This window comes from Ochotona curzoniae, unplaced genomic scaffold, assembly GCF_017591425.1.
Source record: "Ochotona curzoniae isolate NIBS_2020 unplaced genomic scaffold, NIBS_Ocur_1.0 contig_78, whole genome shotgun sequence".
In the NCBI taxonomy this organism is placed as follows: Eukaryota; Metazoa; Chordata; class Mammalia; order Lagomorpha; family Ochotonidae; genus Ochotona; species Ochotona curzoniae.
In genome coordinates this window covers 294386-318494 of record NW_024466559.1, presented here as the reverse complement: position 1 = coordinate 318494, position 24109 = coordinate 294386, and the positions used below count along the sequence as shown (strand labels likewise).

The following is a 24109-nucleotide window of genomic DNA, read 5'->3' as shown; positions in this document are numbered from 1 at the left end:
CACTGCAGCAAATATTCAGCATAAAACATTGGCGCACTATTAAGTCCATGATAACAGACACCAAGCTTGCATTAGTCATCGTGACCGCCCCGCCACTCAGGTTAGTGCCTGCACACCACAGATAATCAGACGCTGTTGTGTGTTGCAAAATAAAAGATAATCCATACACACGAGAGAAACGTGTAGGCAGATCATCTCATTATCGGCAGGACCACCCAGCACCACGGACCCCGGGGATTGGGCACATTCCCTGGGAGAGCTCTACACAGGCTCCAGAGACGGAGGAGCAGCACAGTTAGGTTCTGAAACAGGTGCCATTCCAAAGAACATGCAAGCAGTGGGACAGCAAGGAGTAGGGTGACAACACAGAGCAGCCCGAAGGCACACTTGTCAAAGTTGCAGATACGGACTTACCTATAGTCGCTGCAAGCTCTGGATCAAAAGTATCGTCCGTGAACCTCAAGAGCAGGCTAAAAGACAGTAAAAAAAAAAAAAAAAAATACCTTAGAAACTTGACTTTTACTTCCAACGCTATGACAAATGAGTTCAGGACTGTAAAGTTTGGTCCCAACTAGGAGATGCACATAAGGGCTGATAAATGTCTTCGCCCAGGAACCCTTCAGTACAGATAAACAAGGACAATAAACTGTTGCCAATTCAAAAACCCTAACAGCAAAGCAGTTTACCAATAAGTAGGACTTCCATGTTCTCCCTGCAAAACCCTAGCAGGAAAAGTTGGTTTTGCTGTTGCTTTAAACTGCTCTGGTATGTCCTGAGAGATTAAAGCAGCAGCTTGGGAATGCTGTAATCGAGTGGGTGTAAGGGGAAACACTTTGTTGAGTTCAACAAACTGAGTAAAAATATGATGTATGGTCCACTAAGTCAGGTCACAAAGGTTTTTTTCCTAGCGGTGCCTAACCAGCAGCATGACTTTCTTAGTAGGAGGACAAGGCAGAATGGAAATCCTGAGAGCCAGACAAATGTATTCTGACCAAGGCTAGGGAGGGTCAACCAGGAGCCGGGGAAGACTTTGATAGGAAAAGAATGACACGATGTACTAACACCAGGGGGGAAAAAAAAAAAAGAAAAGGAGGAATGGAAAACAGGTGCCGTTGCTACAGTGGGAGAACAAAGGTCTGAGCCTACCAAGTGTAAAGAAACTGGAAAGGAAGAAGAGCAGGGAGCACCAGGTCAGAAGAGGACTCTAAAGTTGTGTCTCCTACCTAAACTGCTCTGACACACAAGTAATTTGAAGCTCTTGGAAAAGGAAACGGAAGTCGCTGCTAAACACCTAGCTTGGGGCCCGGCGCAGTGGCCTAGCAGCTAAAGTCCTCCCTTTGAACGCCCCAGGATCCCATATGGGCGCCAGTTCTAATCCCAGCAGCTCCACTTCCCATCCAGCGCCCTGCTTGTGGCCTGGGAAAGCAGTCGAGGACGGCCTGAAGATTTGGGACCCTGCACCTGTGTAGGAGACCCGGAAGAAGCTCCTGGCTTCTGGCTTCACACTGGCGCAGCACCGGCCATGCGGTCATTTGGGGAGTGAATCATCGGATGGAAGATCTTCCTCTCTGTCTCTCCTCCTCTCTGTAGATCTGACTTTGAAATAAAAATAAATCTTAAAAAAAAAAAAACCTAGCTTGACAAGATGAAGCTCCCCATGACACCTGTTGTAGAACATTTCTGCTAACCTGCCTGCATGAATAAAATCAAAGCAAACAGCCATCAGATTGGAGCTGAAGGAAAACCCTGGGATTATTGCTGCTAACTACTTTTCTGGTCCAGACCATGATGCAAAACACAATGCCTCCCTGAACATTTTCAAACTCGGTGTCAAACACACATGAAGAATCAACTGCCATTTTTCAGTTGTTTTCATGGGTCTACCACAAAAAAATATATGCCACAACATCACAGGTAAAACTAAAGTCAAACTCTGAACTTTGGGGCAGGTGTCATCCAGCCTCTGCCCGTGAAGCCAGCATCTGATGCAGGCACTGGTTCAAGTCCCAGCTCCTCCACTTCCCATCGGCTCCCTGTTAATGGCCTGGGAAAGCAGCACAGGATGCTGAGGATGGCCCAAGGCCTTTGTCCCTGCCCACATGGAAGGCGCAGAAGCTCCTCGCTTCAGACTCTCCTAAGTGTGGCTGTTACAGCCAGCGGAAGATTTCTCTCTCCTTGCCATTTTGTCTCTGTAACTCATTCAAACAACATTTGAAAACAAACAAACATTTTGAAACTTTTTGACTTAACATTTTGTCTAACTGTTTTTACTGACTTCCAACACGAATCATGTGACAGCACTAGTAACTTAACAATTATACGTAAGGGCCCAGCGCGGTAGCCTAGTGGCTAAAGTCCTCTCCTTACACATGCTGGGATTCCACATGGGCACCGGTTCATATCCCAGCCGCTCCACTTTCCATCCAGCTCCCTGCTTGTGGCCTGGTAAGCAGTGGAGGATGGCCTAAAGTCTTGCGCAGGGTCCCTGCACCCACGTGGGAAACCCAGAAGAAGCTCCTGGCTCCTGGCTTTGGATCAGCCCAGCTCCAGCCATTGCAGCCACTTGGGGAGTGAGCCAGCGGTCGGAAGATCTTTCTCTCTCTCTCCTCATCTGTAAATCTGACTTTCCAATAAAAATAAATAAATCTTTAAAAAATTAATTATATATAAAAATTTCCTTCTCTCCTAACAAGCTCTGTTATGCTCAGGTTAAGGATAGAAACGGTATGTTTTCATACTCAGTCACCACACAAATTAGTACTACAAAAATACACGTTAACGTGGCCTTGTAAAGAAGTAGTAACAACAACACTACAATAGGGCCTGGTACAGTAGCCTCGTGGCTAAGGTCCTTGCCTTGCATCCGCCAGGAACCCACATGTGCGCAGGTTTGTGTTCTAGTGGTCCTGCTTCCCATCCAGCTCCCTGCCTGTGGTCTGGGAAAGCAGATGAGAACTGCCTAATGCCTTGGGACTTTGTACCTGCATGGGAGGCCCGGAAGAGGTTCACGGCTCCTAGCTTCAGATCGGTGCAGCTCCGGCCACTGCAGCCACTTGGGGAGTGAATCAATGAACGGAAGTTCTTCCTCTCTGTCTCTTTTCCTCTCTGGATATCTGACTTTCCAATAAAAGTAAAATAAATCTTAAAAAAAAAAAACTATAGTAATAACATCAGTGATAATGGCAATATTGGCCGTGACAGTGTGTCAGATACCAGGCCAGACACCAAGCCTGGGAATTCTCTTCCGTTACCGTTAATCCTTCTGTAACAGCCTTGGTCACCAAGAAAGGCAGGCAGCCGGCGTGCTGTGCAGCCACCAACTCTCCCAGAAGCTCCAAGTCTAAACCTCATCAAGCCAGAGGCGTATCCTACAGTCCACGCGTGTGCTTCCCTATGGAATCCACACGTCTAGCAGACTTTAAAAGGAATTCACCACATCGAATGTTTAAGAAGCACTGCGCTCATTTTCTGTTTTCAAAAATCTTCAAGTTTTTGGGCCTGGCGCGGTGGCGCAGTGGTTAAGGTCCTCGCCTTGCACGCCCGGGATCCCACATGGGCACAGGTTCTAATCCCGGCAGCCCCGTCTCCCATCCAGCTCCCTGCCTGTGGCCCGGGAAAAGCAGTCGAGGACAGCCCAAAGCCTTGGGACCCTGCACCCGCGTGGGAGACCCGGAAGAGGCTCCTGGCTTCGGATTGGCATAGCATGGGCCGTTGCGCTCACTTGGGGAGTGAATCATCGAACGGAAGATCTTCCTCTCTGTCTCTCCTCTCTGTATATCTGCCTTTCCAATAAAAATAAAATAAATCTTTAAAAAAAAAAAATCTTCAAGTTTTCAAAAGTTTAAAAGTGTAAAACATTCACCATGCAATACTCGGTGTCCAGTGTAACTTCCATCACGCCATGAAGACCACATGTAGCAGAGACTGTTAACTACTCTGCTTTTCCTAACTTAGAGATCAAACTCCTCCCCAGCAAGGGGCACGGAAGGAGCGGAAGAGGGACAGCAATGGAGAGCCCGGGGCTCCAAGAGCCCCTGTCATTTCCTGAGACGCTCTGCCATATGCTTGCTTCATCAGGCGTCGTCACAGAATCTAAACATTTACAACAGAATCTGAGAAGTGTCTCTGCCAAGCCCTTCAGAAACCAGAGATGTCAAGGATCAAACAGCAGGTAATGCAAACAGCAACACAAGTGTCAGGAGCCTCATTCCCGGCTCCAACGACAGGTTAGGCAACAAGCGGAAATCCTCTGGTAGGATGAGGCCTGCAGGTGCTAGCTTCACTCGCACCAGCGCAGTCCTGGAAGAGGTCTGAAGCACGCACTGGCTACACGGGCCCTCTAAGACCACATCCACGGCAAACGTTCCTGCGTTGAACTCACCTTAAAAGGAACAGGCTTGGGCCCAGCGCGGTAGCGCAAGTGGTTAAAGGTCCTCGCCTTGCACGCCTGGGATCCCATATGGGCGCCGGTTCTATCCCGGCAGCGCCGCTTCCCTTCCAGCTCCCTGCCTGTGGCCTGGGAAAGCAGTCGAGGACGGCCCAAAGCTTTGGGAACCTGCACCCGCGTGGGAGACCCGGAAGAGGCTCCTGGCTTCGGATTGGCATAGCATCGGCCGTTGCGCTCACTTGGGGAGTGAATCATCGGACAGAAGATCTTCCTCTCTGTCTCTCCTCTCTGTATATCCGCCTTTCCAATAAAAAAATAATAAAAATAAATCTTTAAAAAAAAAAGGAACAGGCTTCTCAGACCAAAATGTGCCTAGACCTGGACAAGTAAGCAAACGACCTCCCTAGATGCAGACCACGAAAGAAACAAAGTGTTGAAACTGTGCACGGAGTAGTTAATCATTCCCCATTAAGTATATTTGTAGAAAAAAAAAAAATGAAAGCAGATTAATCTCAAATAGACTCATATGCAATGGGGGAGGTAATGAACTAAGATAAACCAACAAATGCAGCTGTCAGGCCACGGTCTAAAGAGGGAACCCCAATTCACTGCTTCAGCTAACCGCACCTAACACACTTCAACGCATAATCCAACACGGATTATACCAACTACCCGAAATGATGGCTGAGCCTTCCTGACTCCAAAGACAGCCATTTCAAATGCCTTCACTATGTAAGGCACGGCTCAAGAACAGGAAAATCGGAAAAGATGATGGAAATCCCATTAAGCCCATCCTCAATAATCAATTAACTTTTTAATCCTCTGACATGGGCAATCACAGAAGGTGGCCACGACGCCCGTCTTGCTCATTGTATTCCGCCCTTGAACACCAGCACCGGCCAAGGACTTTGGAATTCAGGGTGCACCATTGCCCCATCCGTTCCTATGCAGAAACCCCTCAGTGCATCGCACACAGCGTGGGAATGAGGGAGAATTACCACGGTGCCAAACTTGGGGGAAAACACACACACACCGTATGGAGAACACACACTTTAGGCTTTCCATTTCCCAAGTGTCGTGACTGCTGAGTTGTACCCAGGCTGGCCCAGCCCTAACAGCTGGCGCCGCGGCCGCACCCAGAGAACTTCGTCCCCATAACCTGCCCCAATTCACGACCCTGAGGTCGGGGTCACACCCCGCGCTGGACGCCACCCCGGCCAGGACCCCGAAAGTCGACCTCCTCCAACACCAAGTGGCAAAAGCCGACGACAAATCAGGCCAAAGTGACGCGGCAAGCGCTCCCGGGAAGGGCCCGTCCGCCGCGGCTGGCAGGGACGAAAGAACAGCAGCGACCCCGGGCTGCGCCACAAGCGGCCGGGAACGCGACCCCGCGCGGAGGGAGCGCGGCCCCTTCCCAGGACCCGGCCCGGTTCTGTCCCCGGAGCCTGGGCCGCGCCCGCCCCCGGTTCGGTTCCCGCAGCCGGACTTGGCCGGTGGCCCTGGCCCTGGCGGCCCCGCGGGGCGGCCGGGAGGCCTCGGGAGCGGCCGCCGTTGACCGTTCCCCTCGCGGGCCCGCACACCTCCTCACCTGGACTTGCCGACGCCACTCTCGCCGATGATGAGGATCTTGAGGGTGGTCAGCACGTCCTCGTCCATCCTGACCCAGTCCGAGCCCCGCCGGCCGCCCTGTCCGCCTCTCACTTCACCCGGGAGCGCCGCTCGCGCATGCGCACTGCCCCGCGGCCGCCACCTTCCTCCCACCGGGTGTTTGGGTTGCTCAAGCCGGGGACGCCCTAGTTCCGCCTTCAGGGAGCACTGCGCCTGCGCACAACCCGAGCCCGCCGCGTCCTTCCGGGTGGCGGGCCCCGCCCTTGCGCAAGCGCAGTGCGCTCTTCGCCGCCTCCCCAACCCTGAGCTGACCCTCCCCTCTCTTGGGTAACTGGAAGTGGATGGAGACTCCAAAGAAGACAGCTACGATATGTCAGCACCTGCTTAGAACCAGAGTCTCGTACCTGAAGCCGGACGTCCAGCCGACTCCCCTCGGAGCCTGGGTCTCTCACAGAGCTGTAGACTGCTTGGAATTTTTATGATGAAAGGAGCTAAATGGCATGCGCTATTAAGGGCCTGAACAGGTGATGTTAGCTTCCCTGTAGCATTTCTTGCAAGGGAATTGTAGACATAGCAGATGTATTGTAGCTCGCTCCACCCCAAGACCTGTTGCACCGTTACAAAAATTGCATTTGTGGTATATTTACCAAGACAAGCTAGGACACCTCCTCTGCTGTGAGGCAGTAGATGAGCTAGTGGGGCAGTTAGCCCGGGCCCCTGTTGGAATGAGACAAGACGAAGTCCTTCTAGGAGGATACAAGTGCGATTTCACCCTTCTTTTTTTTTTTTTCCTGCAGATTTATTAATTATTAATTGAAAGGCTGAGAGAATGAGAAAAAGAAAGATCTTCTATCTGTTCGTTCACTCCCCAACTGGCCGCAACAGCTAAGCTGAGCTGATGTGAAGCCAGGAGCAAGGAGATAGGAGCCAGGAGCCCCTTCCAAGTGTCTCATGCAGGTGCAGAATCCCAGGGCTTTGGGCCATCCTCCACTGCTTTCCCAGGCCACGAGCAGGGAGCTGGAAGGAAAAATGAAGCAGTTGGGACAGGAACCAGTGCCCATATGGGATGCAGGGCTTGGAGTTGGAGGATTAGCCAGTAGAGCCCCAATCCCAGCCTTGTTGTGGTGCTAGGTTTAGGAGTGTAGAAAGAAGTTCCCCGTCACACTCTTGTATTGGCTCTTTGTTTTAGCCTGAGCAGCTTGATAGGATGACATTTCCGGCCTTTGGTCTTCCCCACCCCCACCCCTCTGGTTGTTCCCATCATTCTGCTCACCAGCAACTAACTTCTCGGGTTTTCCTGCCCTGTGTCTCCTCTCCTGACCGACAAATACATCTAGCTTTTCTTGCTGCCTTGTCCAAGAGGAAATTCTATGTGAGACAAGAGCTGGGGTCACCTTTTCTTCATAGCCTTCCTACCTGTAATAATGGAATACTTTGGAAACTGCCTGGCATGTGTCAAGCACTCGGAAAGCTTTTGTTACCTCGTCTAACCTCCTGACTCTTCCAGCTAATGTCATATATAATAGATGTGATCATGTATAATAGATGTAATCATGGCTATGCTATAGTAATGATATAGAGGAATTCTGGGGAGGGGAGGGACTTGGGGATAGGGCAGGGGAAATAAGCAATAAACAAATAAATAAGAAAATACACCAGATGGCCAAGAGCCACAGCAACTAGAAAAAAAATTAAAAAAAAAAAAAGAGAGAGAGAGGATCAGGATATTTTTGTTCATTATTATATCCTGAGTGTTGAAAATACCTCTTGGCACTTAATATGTGTTCAATATGTGTTGAATGAATATTCTTATGTACAGTGCTTGGGCCCCTGTACCCACGTGAGTAACCCAGAAGAAACCCCTTGCTCCTGGCTTCAGTCTAGCCAGGTCTTCCATGTGCGGGACAGGAGCCCATGTACCTGAGTCTTACCTGGTTTTTTGCGGGGTGCATACAGGAACAGCAGGAAACTAGAATCAGCAGCAGAGCTCCAGTGTGAACCCAAGTCCTCCAATACGGGATGCTAGTATCCCAGGTAGTGCCTTAATCACTAGACTAAAAGCTAGTTACAGTCTATAAGAAATCATAGGACTTGGGCCTGGCGTGATAGCGTAGTGGTTAAAGTCCTCACCTTGAACGCATCAGGATCCCATATGGTTGCCGGTTCTAATCCCGGCAGCTCCACTTCCCATCCAGCTCCCTGCTTTTGGCCTGGGAAAGCAGTCAAGGACAACCCAAAGCTTTGGGACCCTGCACCTGTGTGGGAGACCTGAAAGCTCCTGGCTTCGGATTGGCTCAACACCAACCATTGCAAAAGCTTGGGGAGTGAATCATCGGACAGAAGATCTTCCTCTCTGTCTCTCTCCTCTCTGTACTTACGCCTTTCCAATAAAAAAAAAAGAAGAAGAAATCATAGGACTCAAAATGCTTGAGAACTGCTACACTGTATCAGTCATGCCAAGATGAAAACAGAAACAAAAACCTCCTCATCATTCTTGCAACATATCTGAGAGTTTGGCAATGCCAGATTCTCTTGAACATCTGCCCATCACATCTTTCCCAGGTTTTTTTTTTTTTTTTGGTGCAGTATTCTTGCTTACCCTTCAAACATTTCTCTTCAGGCTTAAGCCTGATTCTCCGACTACATTCACTGGGCCCTGGCTGCCCTCTTGCACTCACATGCCTTCATCCTCCCTTACGTGGTCGCATCCCAGACTTGAATGTCTCTAGCCGAGTTTCCTCTCCTGAATCACAGGTCAATATCCACAACTTCCAAGACTTTTTGCGGTGGGCATACCCAAGTGGACTGTGCCAGGCTAAACATCACTGGTGCTGAATTCATTCTCTTCCCCCCACACTCTACTTTTTTCTCCTGATTTCCTTCCTATCAAATGGTAATAACGCTCATGTAGTTTGCGTTCGCTCACTCCCCACATCTCTTTCATCTCTTTCATTCTCATTGCCTATACTTTGCTCAACTCTATAGTGCTACTCTGTCATCATCACCCTGTCAGCTGCCCAACTGGCCTTCCTGTCCCCACCCTTCTCTCATACTGTTTTTGCTTCCACAGCCAAAGTGATGTTCCTAAATCATGATTCTGACTCATCCTGTCTTCCAGGCATCTCCCTGTCTGCAATGGTACACGCAGGTGCTTTGGTAGTCTAGGAGCGGCTTATTTCATTGTTTCGTTGTTTGGGTAGGGACTGTAGACTTGGGACGCAAGTAAAGTTCACGAAGCAGGTGGGGAGAGGTGTTTCAATCTTAGGAAGAGGTGAAGTGGCCATTTGCGATTTAAATACCACTGTCTCAGGGCCCATGGATTTCGTAACTCAGTGGAGAAGATGGTCATTGCACTTTTATTCTCCATTTGACTTTGACACTCCTTTCAAGGAGTTCATCTTATAGCAAAAGAAGCATGGCAGCAGACTCATGCATGCTCTTGAACGTCACTGGTGTCATCACACCTCCAGCCCTGGGAACCGCTAGTCTGATAGATTGGGAAATGGCCCAATTTAGGCTAAGTTTTAAGGTGCCAGTAGTGCCTTAATGGTCTTTGAGGTTGGGTGGTTGATGTACATCATGTATTAAAAACTTAAGAAATGCATTTTTTTTTTTACAAAAGTTTATTTATAAATGTACAACGGGCTCCAAGGTGACACTTTATTCTAACTATGGGCGACTAAAGATGCTCTGGCCATGGCGCCAGATGTTCAGACATGTGTGGGGTTGAGGGCAGCATCACTTCAGGTGCCAAGAAACAGCTTACTTTTTGCCAGAGTTCTTAATGCCACCTGTGGCCAGGGGCCCTTCCCCGCAGCATTCGCTTTCAGCTCCTCAAGTTTCTTCTGTTCTTCCTGCTTCTGCTTGAAAGCCTTATCCTTCTCATCCATCTCCTTGGCCTGCTTCTTGGGTTGTTTCAGGGGCTTCTTTTTGCCACCTTCCTGGCCGGACATGGCACCTGTCACTGCTTCCCCAGACCAAGACCTGCATTCTTAAAAATGATGCTACTTTCCCAATAGAACTCATTTGATCTCCCAGGTTTGTATTACATTTTTCTCCTGTACTTTGCTGATTATTTCCTGCCTCTGCCTCTCTAGATCCTACCTGAGAAACACTTCTGGGGCCAGCACTGTGGCACATCAACTTAGTCCTCCAACCCACAGTCCTGCATCCCACATGGATACCATTTGGAGACCTGGACGCTCCACCTCCAATCCAACTCCTTGCTAGTATACTTGGGAAGGCATCAAAGGATGGCCCAGATTCTTGGGCCCCTGAACCCATGTGGGATACCCAAAAGAAGCTCTGGCCTGGCCCAGCCTTGGCCATTGAAACCATTTAGTGACTGAATCAGCATATAGGAAGTCTTCCTTCCTCCCTTCTACCCCCTCCCTCCTTTTCTCTTTATAACTCCAATTTTCAAACAAATATGTAAAACCTTTAAAAAAAAAAAAAAAGAATGCGTTCCTCATGAAGTCAATCTCTGGGTCCCTTCTTATTGGTTGCCTGAGTCTGACCACATTGTTATGATGGTCCCTTGATTATAGTCTCTAGAGGCACTTGAGCTGGGACCCTGACAACACAGCCATTGTCTCCAATGTCCATCAGTGAACCAAGCACCTAAAGCTCGGGTCCTGGGATACTCAAGAGAGCATTCCTAATGTAGGTACTAGTGTCTTCACAAAGAGTGTCACCCAACGTGATGATGCTGCTTTAAGAGGCTTTGTGGGCAGCGGACATCAATCCAGGAGAGGGAAGAGATGACAGAGACCACATGATACAAAGCTGGGACCTACATAAATACAGTCAGCTGGTCTTTGACCAAAGGGCAAAGGCAAGACCATGGAGGAAAAACAATCTTTTTAATAAAGAGTACAGTGTACTCACATAAATGAACAAATAATAAAATAAACTATATAGATACAGACTGAATACCCTTTGCAAAAATGAATGCTAAATGGAAAATAGAACACTGTAGAAGCCTTAGAAGATAATGCAGGAAAAAAATCTAGATGATCTGGACTGAAACATTGAGTTTTCAGATACAACATCAAAGGAACAATCCACAGAAGAAATTATTTCTAACCTGGACATCCCTGGAAAGAAAGAGGGAAGGAAGGAAGGAAGGAAGGGCTATGCAAAAGACAATTTCAGGAGAAAACTGGAAGTCAAGGCACAGACTTGGAGGAAAGTATTTGTGAAAGACATTTGTGACAAATGACTTATCCAACACACACAAAGAATCCTTACACTCAGCAGTAAGAAAAGTAACTACCCAACTGAAAAGCACAGGCAAAAGGCCTTAACAGGTACCTGACCAAAGAAGTCAGACAGATGACAGATAAACATGTGAGAGGATGCTTGACATCATGTGTCATCAGAGCAACGCAAATTAAAACATCAATGACATGCCCATTAGATTGGCCTGAGTCAGCATACTGACAGCACCATGTGGCGGGGAAGCTGTGGAGCCACCTGAGCTCTCGTTGTTGCCGGGAATGCAAAATGACGCAGCCAATCTGGAAGTCAGCGTGAAGATTGCTCTACAAAACTAAATGTGCACTGAAAGAGCAGAGTGCATCAGTGGGCAAGAGAGCTATTATTCCCAGGCCAGGGATACCTGGGTTTGTGACTAAGCTTGTAACACCACGCAACAGACCGGAACCCCAGCGCTATTTCTCCTTTATGCCTAAAAATAACCGAAGTATTACTGGCCTCAATGCTGTCTTTTCTTCTTGCTTTCTATGAGTTGTAAATAACTAATCAGAACATACCAAGACTCTGTTAATGTCATCTCCCTTTTTTCGGTTTTAGTTAACATAAGAAAAACTGTTCTAAGAACAGCTAGCTGCACTTACGATTAAAGGAAGCTTTGTATGACACCCATGTTCCTTGGGGGTATAAAATCTGCGTATTCTTAAATATATAGTCTGTCATCCCTGAAGTGAGCATAACGGCCACAGCGTGGATTAATAACATCGTTTCTCCATTCAGCATCTTGTTGTCTGTTCGATCAGTCACGACACTACACACACTCTTACCGTGTGATCCAGGAAGAAGACTTCTTGATATTTATCTAAATGAGTTCGGAATTTATATCCGTATAAAAACCTGTTCATAGACATGTATGGCAGCTTTATTTATAGCTACTGAGACTTGGAAAAAAACAAGATGTCCTTCAGTAGGCCAATGGGTTAGCTGTAATACAGCGCAAGAGTAAAGTAAGATTCAGCACTGAGAAGACATTGGCAAGCCCTGGAGAAAGTTTAAATGAATATGACAGAGTGAAAGCAGCCAATTGGAAAGACCAGCATGCCACCTGAGCCCAACCGTATCACATTCTGGGAAAGGTACTACTGCGAGGGTAGAACACAGATCAAGAGTTAGTGGTGGTAGGGCCCGGTGCAGTAGCCTAGCAATTAAGTCTTCGTCTGGCACACACTGGGATCCCATATGGGCACTGGTTCATATTCCGGCCCCACTTCCCATCCAGCACCCTGCTTGTGGCTTGGGAAAATAGTCAAGGATGGCCAAAAGCCTTGAGACCCTGTAACCACATGTGACCCAGAAAAGGCTCCTGGCTCCTGACTTCAGTTGGGCACAGCTCCTGCCACTGCAGCCACTTGGGGAGTGACTCATTGGTTGGAAGATCTTCCTCTCTGTCTCCTCCTCTCTGAATATCTGACTTTCAAATAGAAATAAATACATCTATTAAAAGGAGTTAGTGGTGGGCCCAGCATGGTAGCCTAGTGGCTAACATCCTCGCCTTGCACACACTGGGATCCCAAACATCCACTGGTTCTAATCCCGGTGGCCCTACTTCCCATCCAGCTCCCTGCTTGTGGTCTGGAAAAGCAGTCAAGGATGGCCCAAAGCCTTGGCACCCTGCACTCATGCAGGTGACCCGGAAGGAGCTACTGGCTGTTGGCTTTGGGTTGGCGCAGCTCCGGCCTTTGCAGTCACTTAGGGAGTGAATCATTGGGCAGAAGATCTTCCTCTCTGTCTGTCCTCCTCTCTGTATTTTTGATTTTCCAATTAAAAAAAAAAAAAGAATTAGTGGTGGGAGCAAGGGAAGGAGAGGTAATACACAGGGCACCATGGTTTTTGGAGCAAATCAAGTTATTTTTTAAAAGGGGAGGTGGAGTTCCAGCGGGAAAAAAATCAGAGGCCGAGAGGAAAGGAGAAGTCCTTCAGCCACTGGTTTCCTCCTCAAATGGCCTGAGCTGTGCCAAGTTGAAGCCTGGAACTCTTTTTCTGAGACTCCCACACTGGTGCCGCAAGGGACCAAGTATTCACGCCATCTTTTTCAGCTTTCCCAGGTGCATGAGCAGAGAGCTGGATGGGAATTGGAGCAGCATGAACTTGAACTGGCACCCAGATGGAATACCAGCTCTACAGAGGGTAGCCCTACAAGCTATATCATGGTGCTGACCCCGAAAAATCACTTTGAATGATACTATCAAGGTAGGTACATGTTATATATACATTTATCTGAGTCCACCATATTTACTACCCCAGGAATGAACCTAGGTAAATAAACCAAGGACGTTGTGTGATATTGATGGTCTAGATAGAGCCAGCTATTGCTACCATAACTTAGTCCAGTGTAGTGGGGGAATAATGAAAGCCTCTATGGAGCTGCAGGTGGAGGGAATGGCAGAGATACAGGAACTACAGGTCCTTCCCTTTGGCTATGAATCTAAAATTGTTCTAAGAAAACAGTGTATTTTTTTTTTTAATGGTCAGCAAAAAGCTCCATTGAGGACTCCAGGAAATAAGGGTGATGGGGACGATAAGGCAAAGAGTACAGTTCTGCTAAGTAGCCAAAGGGCATGGAAAGCCTCCATCTGCATCTGTCTGCATTGTCTGAGATGTGCTTTATTGCAAGGCCAGGGAGGCACGTGACATAGCAGTGACATCACCAGCTCACCTGCATCTCAGTAAGCACACAGCTCCGTGGATTAGAGAGCATTTATTCCCACAGAGTTGCATGCTTCAGAATGTGCCATTGTATGTGGTTTTTCAGGTCAGATTTTTTTCCTTTTCTAAAAATGACAGTGAGTTATTTGTATTTTTGTCTTGTTTTCATTTTCCCATGGTTTAGTATGTGAAATATTTTAAAAGTTGTTTTGCAGGAATATGAACAGGCAAAGTTCACACATTTTGCTTGTTCAAAATTGAATGTAGGGGCCAGTGTTGTGGTGTTTGATGCTAAACTACCTGGTGTCACCAGCATCTCATGTGGGCACCAGTTCAGCAGCAGTTCAAGTCCCAGCTTTGCCACTTCTGATCCAGCTTCCTGCTAGTGTGCCAGGGAAAGCAGTAAAAGATGTCCCAAATGCTTGGGCCCCTGCCGCCCACGGGGGAAGTCCAGATGCTATTTCAGATTCCTGGCTTTGGCCCCGCCTAGCCCAGCAATTGTGACCTTATGGGGAATAAACCAATTGGTAGAAGATTTCTTCTTTCTCTGTCTCTCCATTACTCTGTAAGTCTGCTTTCAAGTAAATAAATATTTTTGGAAAATAATATCGAATTCTGAATAGAATCCAAACTGTAACTTTAGTCATATCTGTACATTGAATATATTCAATATTATAATAGGAATTCAGTGCTCCGAACTTCTCCACAGGCTTGCTGTGGGGCCTGGGAAAAAAGACATAAACATATAAAGTACGGTGTATAACATTACAGAACATGAAATGGCCAGTGTGTTGCCCCTGAAGAACAATGAATAAGATTTATATATTATATATATAATATATATATATATATATATATATTACGGAAAAATGGCCCAAACAGCCGGGAAATCCAGATGGAGTTTCTGCTCCAACCTGGTCCAGACCTGGCCTCGTGGTCATTTTGGAGTGTGAACAGCTGATGAAAGATTAGTCTGTCACTCTGCTCTCTCACTATCTCAGCCTTTCAAGTAAATAAAATCTTTTTTTTTTTAAAGCTGTCTTTCATTCCAGGCTTCTAGGTTGTTTTAACAAGTGCTTGTTTAACATGGTCAGATGTTTTTTCTATGTTGGTTAATGTGGCATTATCACATTGGTGGACTTTTTGTTAGTGAATTACTTTTACATTCCAAGATAAGCCCCCTTGCTTGCTTCGAGTTTGTTTCGCTCTTTTTTTGAAGAATTGTCTAAATTTTATTTTTGATAATTTTTACATACGTGATTAGGGTGCAAAGGGCCAGAGGCTGGAAGAAAGTGGGTGAGACTGTTGTTTTGACATTCCTTTTTTCCTTCCTTATCTGGAGGGAGGGGAGAGATAAGCGGAGAAGCCCCACCCAGCCTTCCATGCATCCCAGGGTCCCCGATGTGGGGCATGCTCCAAGGGTCCTGCTCAAGTGGTTTTGATAGTTCAACAGTTCTGTATTGCTGCTGATCTTGCCACTCCAATCATGATGAAATCTCTCCAGACTCTGACGTAGTCCACCTTAGAGTCTCCATTCGCCCAGATATTCACTGCCAACTCTGTGGGGGGTAGTTAATTGATTTGTTCTGTCTTCCATTCTTTGTTATGGTAACAGGTGTCCTCTGCAGGTCCCAGTTTCCCTCCATATCCTCCATGTGCACTTGGATGTGCTGTCCACTGCTCCATCTAAGCCACTGAGGAGGCCCAGCTCTGACACATAACATGGTCAGACCATGGAACCTGCACTTCTCTCCATAGTTGGGGTTCTGGGTCCAATAGTTCAGTTGGGGGATTCCCAAAGAAACTTCATCTGAAGTGATCCCAGGCCTGATTCTTGTGTGTGCTTGCCAATGTTTTTCTGTTTTCATTCAGTTTTTAATCAGCAAGTTTATTAATTTGAAGTCTTCTGATAGAAGCACTTAGTATCAGAACAATTCCTACTAAGTGCTGATACAGCTGTGCTCTACAAATTAAAACTGGGAGTCTTCCCATTTTACTTCATTTCTAGCCATTTTCTTCTTTCTCTGGAGACACATTAGTTGACCCATGACATGTTTACACATGAACGGCTTAATTCTCTCATGTCTGGTGATTTTTCCCCTATCTTGCTGTCACTGGTCCCATCACGGCCAGAGAACCATTTCTGTTATTGTTATTTAAAAAAAATTTATTTATCTTTGTATTAGAAAGGCAGATTTTACAGAGAGGAGAGACAAAGAGAAAGTTATTCCATCAGCTGGTTAACTCCTCAAGTGGCCGCAACAGCTGGAACTGAGTCAAACCGAAGCAAGGAGGCAAGAGTCTCTTCCAGGTTTCCTGTGTAGGTGAAACATGCCACAGCTTTGGGCCATGCTCGATTGCCTTCCCAGGCCACAAGCAGGGAGCTGGATGGGAAGTGGAGCAGCTGGGATATGGACCAGTGCCCATATGGGATCCTGGGCATTTGCAAGGTAAGAACTTCAGCCTCTACACTACTGCACCAGGCGTTATTGTTATTTTATATTTGAATTAAACCTGGCACAGCTTCAATGTGGCATCATAGCTCCATATATTACATATGTTAGATGATGACCATCGACCGCCCGCCCACTGGTGGAATAATATCAGCAAGTTGTCCATAGTTGTAAGGGAAGCTTTATTGGAAAATCTGCTCCTGGGCCCCCTTTGCACAGAGCGGAAGGAAGATGGAGGCGAGAAGGGCAATTGAGATACGTGTCCAGGAGTTTTATACTGCTCTAGACACGTGGGCTGGTGAAGGGGTGGACCGTGCCCCAGTTATGTAAGGAATGTCCATTGGTCGGCTGGAATCCCACCAGGCAGGTGACTTTACTGGCTCCTGTGGCCCCTCCTGTTCTGGGCCGAAGCCTGGGAGACATGCCGGGACTGGAACAGATCCAGCCCTGAGCCTCCAGGGTCCTGGGTAGCCATCAACTTATGTGCTGTGTGAATTAGTGCGAAGCAGTTGCATTTGCACATCAAGTCCTGCCCAATCCAATAGCATTATTAGGTGAATCCCAGACCTGCTGCTGGGGAAGCTAGGGGGTACTTCACTATCCTGTACCAGGGAAGGCTGTTAGGCTCCATAATGCTGTGCTGATGAAAGTCTCTGGAGGAATTTCACAAATTCCACATCCCAGAAGAAGGAGCTGGGGGAAAATTGGTGAGTCCTATAGCCATATCCATGCAAGCTACAGTCTGCATGCAATCTGAGCTTTCAGTTCTTTGTGGAAATGACCTCCTGGCTCAGCAAAGGCATTCGCTTGATTAAACTTGGCTAGTGTGCTTACTGCTGCTCTTCCTCTCTTGTTTGAAATTCTTGCGTGAAGACAAGGATCTCTGATGCAGTACTTGAGCTCGGAGCTTAGCCCTCAAGTTCACAAATTACTGCATGACATCGCTCTCCTTAACTCCTTCCCCCTCCTGCTCTGCCTGGGACTTTCTGATCTACTATAGCTCCTAGCTTTAATTCTGTAATCAGGAAACCAGGGCTGTAGTTATTCCTACTATGCCATGTGCTTTTTTCAGATCTTGCTACTCAAGCCATGTACTCTTTCCTTCCCGAATCCTCACATCAACTCCTTTCATTCTTGGGTTCCCCAGCTTCACTTGGTGCAAGAAAATGGGTAGACCCCATCTATTCTCTCGTACCTGAAACCAGACAAGTTCCCAGTGGTTTTTAAGTTTTCGGGTTTATGGCCTTTAGGTCCACTCACAGGATCTATTAAAGAACTAAAAATCACCAACTGGGTCAAAAGCTCACACGTGACCTTCATGCCTTTTATTCCTATTATTGAAAAATAATGGCTTGTTTTAAAGGTTATTCGTAATCTTTGGATCATGTGGAGGACATGGCCTCACTGTTTGCCACCAATTACATTTCCAAACAAGGGTGCATTGGTAAGTGATCTGCAGGGCCCCTACTCCCCCACTGCAAAGCCAGTGCGCTGTGGAAGGAGTCAGTTGGCTGGAATCGGCTTCCGGCTTCCGGCTTTGCTCTGGCCAGGCCCATGGCCTGGGGCTGTGTCAGTTCTTTGTCTGTAGTTCTGAGATAATTCTTAGAAAGGCCAGACTTTGAATCTGACACTCCCATTGTTCCTGTATCTAAAAGCAAGCCTGTCTTCTTATCCTTGAGATCTGTTTCTCCTTGGGGGTGAACGGACAGAACCTGTCCAACTCTTGTCAGTTTTGGTCAATGGTTGGGAAAACAATTCCTCTGTCTCTATTTATAATGTTTTTTAAATGCACTGACTTGCATTTTGGAAAATATTAAAGGTTTATTTTCATTTTTATTGGAAAGTCAAATATAAAGATAGGAGGAGAGACAGAGAGGAAGATCTTCCATCCAATGATTCACTCCCCAAGCGGCTGCAATGGCTGAAGTTGAGCCAATCCGAAGCCAGGAGCCCAGAGCCTCTTCTGGATCCCCCACGCAGGGGCAGGGTCCCAAGGCCTTGGGCTGTCCTCCACTGCTTTTCCAGGCCTCAAGCAGAGAGCTGGGTGGGAAGTGGGGCTGCCAGAATTAGAACCGGCGCCCATGTTGGACCCTGGCACGTGCAAAGCAAGGACTTAAGCTGCTAATCTACCATGCCAGGCTGTGGGAAAGAAAATATTAAATAATGGTGAGAATAATTAACATTTTTTTCTTGATCTTAAGCTTTATGGAGACTTGAGAGTTTCCCCTGTGGTTTTGTAGCTCTTGTAACAGGGAACAAGCGAGATCACACCAGACATGTCTAAGGTTTATTAAGGAGTCTTTATTAACCAAGCATGGTGATAATAGAGCACACCAAAAAGAGCAAATCACAAGTCCATAAGGCAATCCAACCAATCATAATCCAACCAAACATAATCCAAAGGGGAACAAATGGTCATTACCCGTAAACCCATCTGTTAAGCTGAAGACCTATGTCCCAGCTTCCCCAACAATACAAATTACCCTAAGAGACATGCAACGAATAACCTGGACACACTTACAAAGCTGCAGACATTCACCTTTCCCTGGCTTCTCTGCCCACATTCCACTACTGCTAGGCATCACCTCCCCTGGAACTCCTGATGGTACACAAACCAGAAACAACATTGATAAATCCATTGTCCCATCTAAGCAGTACACAGGGACCTGCTCAGGGGATAACCTGTCCTGGGTCAGCCAAGAGTCGAGGTGCCAGAGTAACGGAAGCACCTGGCCAGAAAGAGAGTGAGAGCCCCTGCTTCATGGGCCTTTTAAAGGGGCTTGTGAGGGGAGTGGTTACACAACAATGCAATACTGTCCCCTCTCGGTTGATAGGTGAGTCACAGGTGGGCAGGAGCGAATACCTACATGGGGTTGGGGTGGGGGAAGTGACTGAGGATGGAATTAGCAGTCCATTGCTGTTAGGACCCACCTTCAGGACAGGGTAGGGGACACAGCCACATTTCATCTGCCCACTGTCAATGGGTGCTGGCTATCACTGGCTGCACCCCATAACACTCTCATAATTGTTTAATGTATAATTTCAGTATATTTTATTACATGATCCTTTAATTGAACAAATCCTGATTTACGTTGCTTAGTTACTCCTTTAGCTACTGTGTGGCTATATGTTCTGGAATGTTCCTAAGTGAGATTTATGTTTTCTTTCAGGTCGCTGTGGGTCAGAGATGAGACAGCAGAGCAGGCACTGTAGTGAGAAAATTGTCAGCACTGTACAAGTCGTCTGAATTTGTGCATAGGTCCCTCATAATGGCTCTTGATTATTTCTCATTTTATTTTTCTTTCTCCAAAATGTATCTGAGATGCAGAAGGATAGTCAGGGAGTTCCCATTTACTGCTTCACTCCCGAAAGGCCTGCAGTGACCACAACTGGGCCAGGGCTAGCTGGAACAGGTGGCTGGGAATGCGGGTCACCCATGTGAGACGCATGAACCCAACTCTTTGATCTGTCACTGTTGCCTCTCAGGGTGTGCATGAATCGGAGGCTGGGTCAGGGGCCAGACCTGGGAACTGAACCCAGACATCTAGATATTCTTCCTAACTGCTACACTAAACCCCTGCTCCTCTGTCATTTTTGTATGTTTTCAAATCATTCAGACTCTTTTCATGCTAAAACATGGGGTAAGCAACCAGTGGTAAGGCCTCACCGGGTTTGCTGTTGTCTAAGTCCCTCTAGCAACAGGTAGATGTGTGGATCCTGAAGCTTGTTTGTTTCAAATTATCCCTTTTCTGAATAGTACTATCCTCTTTTTCCTCGAGGAAAATTTCCTTAACGTCGTTTCTGAGAAGTTGATCCATCTCTCCAGTTCCAGGAGATGGCAGGTAACCACAGCCGAGCTAATGAGCTAGCTGCCTAGTGTGGTTGCTTTAACCATGGATTATGCACATGGATGGGTATATAATTTGGTGGCATAAATCCTAGGAATTCGTAAGAGGCAAGTCCATTTTGCAAAGGATGCCCAAAGGTTGAGGTGTAGACATGGAGATAGTAGGAGCCCTTTTGGTTCCCCAAGGAAGAGCCTGAATGAGAATAGAGCTAGAAAGAAGAAGCTGAGAGAGAGAGCACTCTTGATGACCACACCGCCCAGGTGCTCTGGATTGAACCAAACCAGCAGACAGAGGTTCAATATGAACCCTCTGAGCTAAGCCCCATGTTCATTTTAAAGACATTGTGAAATAGTCTATAATATAAACATCTAAATATAAACATCTGAATAGAGAATAGCATGTTGGACATCGAGTTCTACCAGATGGGTTATACATCGTATGTTATCTAATGCTTGGAAGCATTAGACGTTAAAGGCAGGGTCAGGAGCCTGCACGGTGGTGAGGCAGCTTAAGCTGCTCTGTTTCTGATCCACTTGCCCACTAATGCCTAGGAGGCAGCAGAAGATAGTCTAAGTCCTTGGGCAATTACCACTCACATGGCAGAGCCACACAGAGTTCCGGACTCTCAGTTTCAGCTTGGCCCAACACTGGTTATTGTGGCCATTTGGGGAGTGAACCAGCAGGTGGAAAATCTCCTGTCTGCCTGCCTCTCCCTTTCTCTCTGTAACTCTTTCAAACCAACATATCAGTCTTTTTCTTCTCTATTTTAATTTTAGATACAATTCCATAGATTCTGTGATTTCCCATAGCCTCCCTCCTCAGAATTCCTCCCCCCAACTGATTTTTCCCATATTATTACAAGCATTATTCATAATCAGTCATTAAGTCCATCATTCTGCTATTTAAGTGTATTCTGACATTGTGGGTATGGACAATGGCAGAGAGTCCAGCATCCTATTGTCAAAATATATCCAGCAATTTCATTAAGAGTCCATCTTTGATTTGGAAGTAGAGATGCATTCTGCATTATATCTTCACATCTGGATATGATAGTCTCTATTACACAGCTACTATATATTACCTTAAGTGAAATGCCATAAAACAAAATTAACAACAGGAATAAAGTTAAAAATTTTTACAACATGGAGTTAAATAACACGCTACCGAATAACCAGTGTGTTAATAAAGAAATGAAAAAAAAAACCTTCTTGGGTAAAATGCTGCTGCTGTGTGATCTGAGTCAGTGAAGAATTCAACAAGAGAAAAAAAAAATACTGTTTTAAGGAAATGAAAATAGAAACAAAAATATCAAAACTAATGAGTTACAGCAAAAACAGCATTGAAACGGCTATTGATTTTTTTTTTAAGATTTGTTTATTTTATTGGAAAGGCAGATATACAGAGAGGAGCAGAGAGAGACAGAGGGGAAGATCTTCCATCTGATGATTCACTCCCCAGGTGACTGCAATGGCCGGTGCTGTGCCAATCTGAAGCCAGGAGCCAGGAGCTTCCTCCAGGTCTCCAATGTAGGTGCTTGGTCCCAAAGCTTTGGGCTGTCCTTGACTGCTTTCCCAGGCCACAGGCAGGGAGCTGGATGGGAAGTGGAGCTGCCGGGATTAGAACCGGTGCCCATATGGGATCCTAGTGCATTTAAGGTGAGGACCTTAACCATTACACTATCACGCTGGGCCCGGGGCTATTGATTTTATGATCTGCATGAAACTTGCCTTATAACAGCGAGAATATGCTGTATTTGTCCTTTTGGGATTGACTTATTTCACTGAGCATAATGCTATCTAGTTGGGAACATTTTGCTACAAATGGTAGAATTTCTTTTTTTTTTTTTAAATAAGTAAGCAATATTCCATGGAGTACCACAGATTCTTTATCTACTCGTCTTTGGAAAGGCATCTGGGTTGTTTCCATATCATTGCTAGTGTAGATTGTGATGCTGTAAATACAGGGTTACAGATCCCTTTCTCCTATGCAGAGTTTGTTTCCTTTGGATATATTCCTAGGAGCAGGACAGGTGGATCATAAAGCAGGTTTATTTGTAGTTCTCTAAACACTTTCCATACTGACTTCCATTGTGGTTGCACTAGCCTACATTCCCACCAGCAGTGAAGGAGGATATCTTTCTCCCCACATCCACGCCAGCAGGTGTTGGTAGTAGAGTTCTGAATGTAGGCCAACCTCACAGCAGTTAGTTGGTATCTCAATGTGGCTTTCATTCAACGTATCAATCTTTAGGACGTAAGTGAATAGAGATCTCTGTATTCTATTTTTGACTCCACAGAATTGCTGCCATAAACTCAAGATTTCTCATGTCCATATACAATTATTTTACCATGTATCTTGCATTCTTCAACTAAATAAGTTTGCAAAACTATCCACAGACACTTCGGTAGCTTACATTTTTTTATTTCGTCCATCCATCCATCCATCCATCCATCCATCTATCTATCTAATCTTTTTTGATCCTCTCTATTTCCCCCCACTTCCATAAGGGGATCAAAATAGACTACTACAAAATAGGCTGCTTGGCATACGGATTACTTTGAACTGGAAGCCTCTGGAACTTAACAGATCTAAAAACAATCCTTCCTGGAATTTCCTTACCTGCCTGACCACAGAAACTTCTGGGCAATGAGGAAGGGCTTGTCCTCAAGGGGTTTGACATCCGTGGGAAACTGGGAATGTCAGAGGTAAGTTGGGGCTGCACAAGCCAACCCTCTTCACTTTGTTTTCCCTAATATCTTTTCTGTTCATTCATCACAGCTCTTTAAAATCCGAGGCCTTTTTGTCTCATCACTTCTCCACAGACTGCTCTTTGTTTAGATATTATATAAGCCTGGGTTCTAAGCATCATTTTGAGTTACTCATTGCTGAGTGTCTCTTGAACGCACCTATCAAAAACCTGGATAGGTTAATAAGCTATCTTCCTCTTGTTCATCTGCCTGTCATCTGTTTCATCCCAGGGTGTCCGGAGCAGGTGGGGAACCTGGACGAGCAGAGGAAAGAGCTTTTTTCTGCTCTACATTGACAATGGTTTGCTGGTTGCCTTCTTTCCCCTTAAGCCCTATTGAGTTTGGGTTTTCCTTTCTGGACACTCAGAGTCCTGATAGACCCATTCAGAAAACCCCATGTCGCTCTCCCTCTAAGGTACACAGAATTCCCAGCATCACAGCCAGTCTTAGTTTCAGCATTGTGTCTGCAAGTCTCTCCTAAGGTATAGGTATTGTCGCCAAAGCCAATGAGGGACTCACCACACAGCCCAGAATCTTCCTCCTGCAGAAAATGGGAATGTTGGCTGGAGAAAAGCAGATGACTCCTCTGGGGACTCTTGGAAGGAAGAGACCAAGCTTGTGCTGGGTTGCAACTGGGGAGACTCCAGGGTGGGTATAGGAGTACCAGGCACTTGTCCCAGGTTAGTAGCTTTTTGGATGCAAAACATCAGCTTTGTTGATTACTGACAGTCGGATCTGATCAGGCCGAGCTGATTTCAAAGCTTCATTCAGTCTTTACTGTCTTTGTAGCAGGAAGCAAATCAGGCATCTTGCTGAGGCTTTGTCTCCTCATGCATACAGTGGAACGCATTGTTTCTATTTTGAAGAGTTTGTTGCATTATGAGTGATGGACATACAGTGTCTGGTGAAGAGTAGATCAACAGACAATGCCTGTTATTAACTGGCTAGTCACCGGCTGCAGAGCCAGTGTTGTGTGCCTGTAAAGCCACCATCCCATGTGAATGCTGGTGTGAGTCCTGCTTGCTTCGCTTCCAGTGCAGCTCCGCACTGAGGCTTCTGGGAAAGCAGAAGATGGAACAAATGCATGAGTCACTGAACCCTCATGGGAGACCCTGATGGAATTCCAGGCTCCTATCTTTGGACTGG

The 24109-nt window shown here is 46.5% G+C and overlaps 1 protein-coding gene across 5 annotated transcripts in view; it reads right to left on the bottom strand.

Moving 5' to 3' along the window:
- RAB18 (RAB18, member RAS oncogene family) overlaps positions 1 to 6138 on the bottom strand; it is a 44176-nt gene extending 38038 nt beyond the window's left edge. For 4 of the 5 annotated variants that reach the window (XM_040992545.1, XM_040992546.1, XM_040992544.1 and 1 more), the window contains exons 1-2: positions 5976 to 6138; positions 415 to 470 (exon numbers count right to left, since the gene is read on the bottom strand). In XM_040992545.1, coding sequence (XP_040848479.1) covers positions 415 to 470; positions 5976 to 6043 — 124 coding nt within the window. In that variant the 5' untranslated portion in view covers positions 6044 to 6138. The remainder of the gene's footprint in view (positions 1 to 414; positions 471 to 5975) is intronic. The other variant, XM_040992547.1, reaches the window with a different exon arrangement.
- Between the last annotated feature and the right edge of the window lie 17971 nt (positions 6139 to 24109).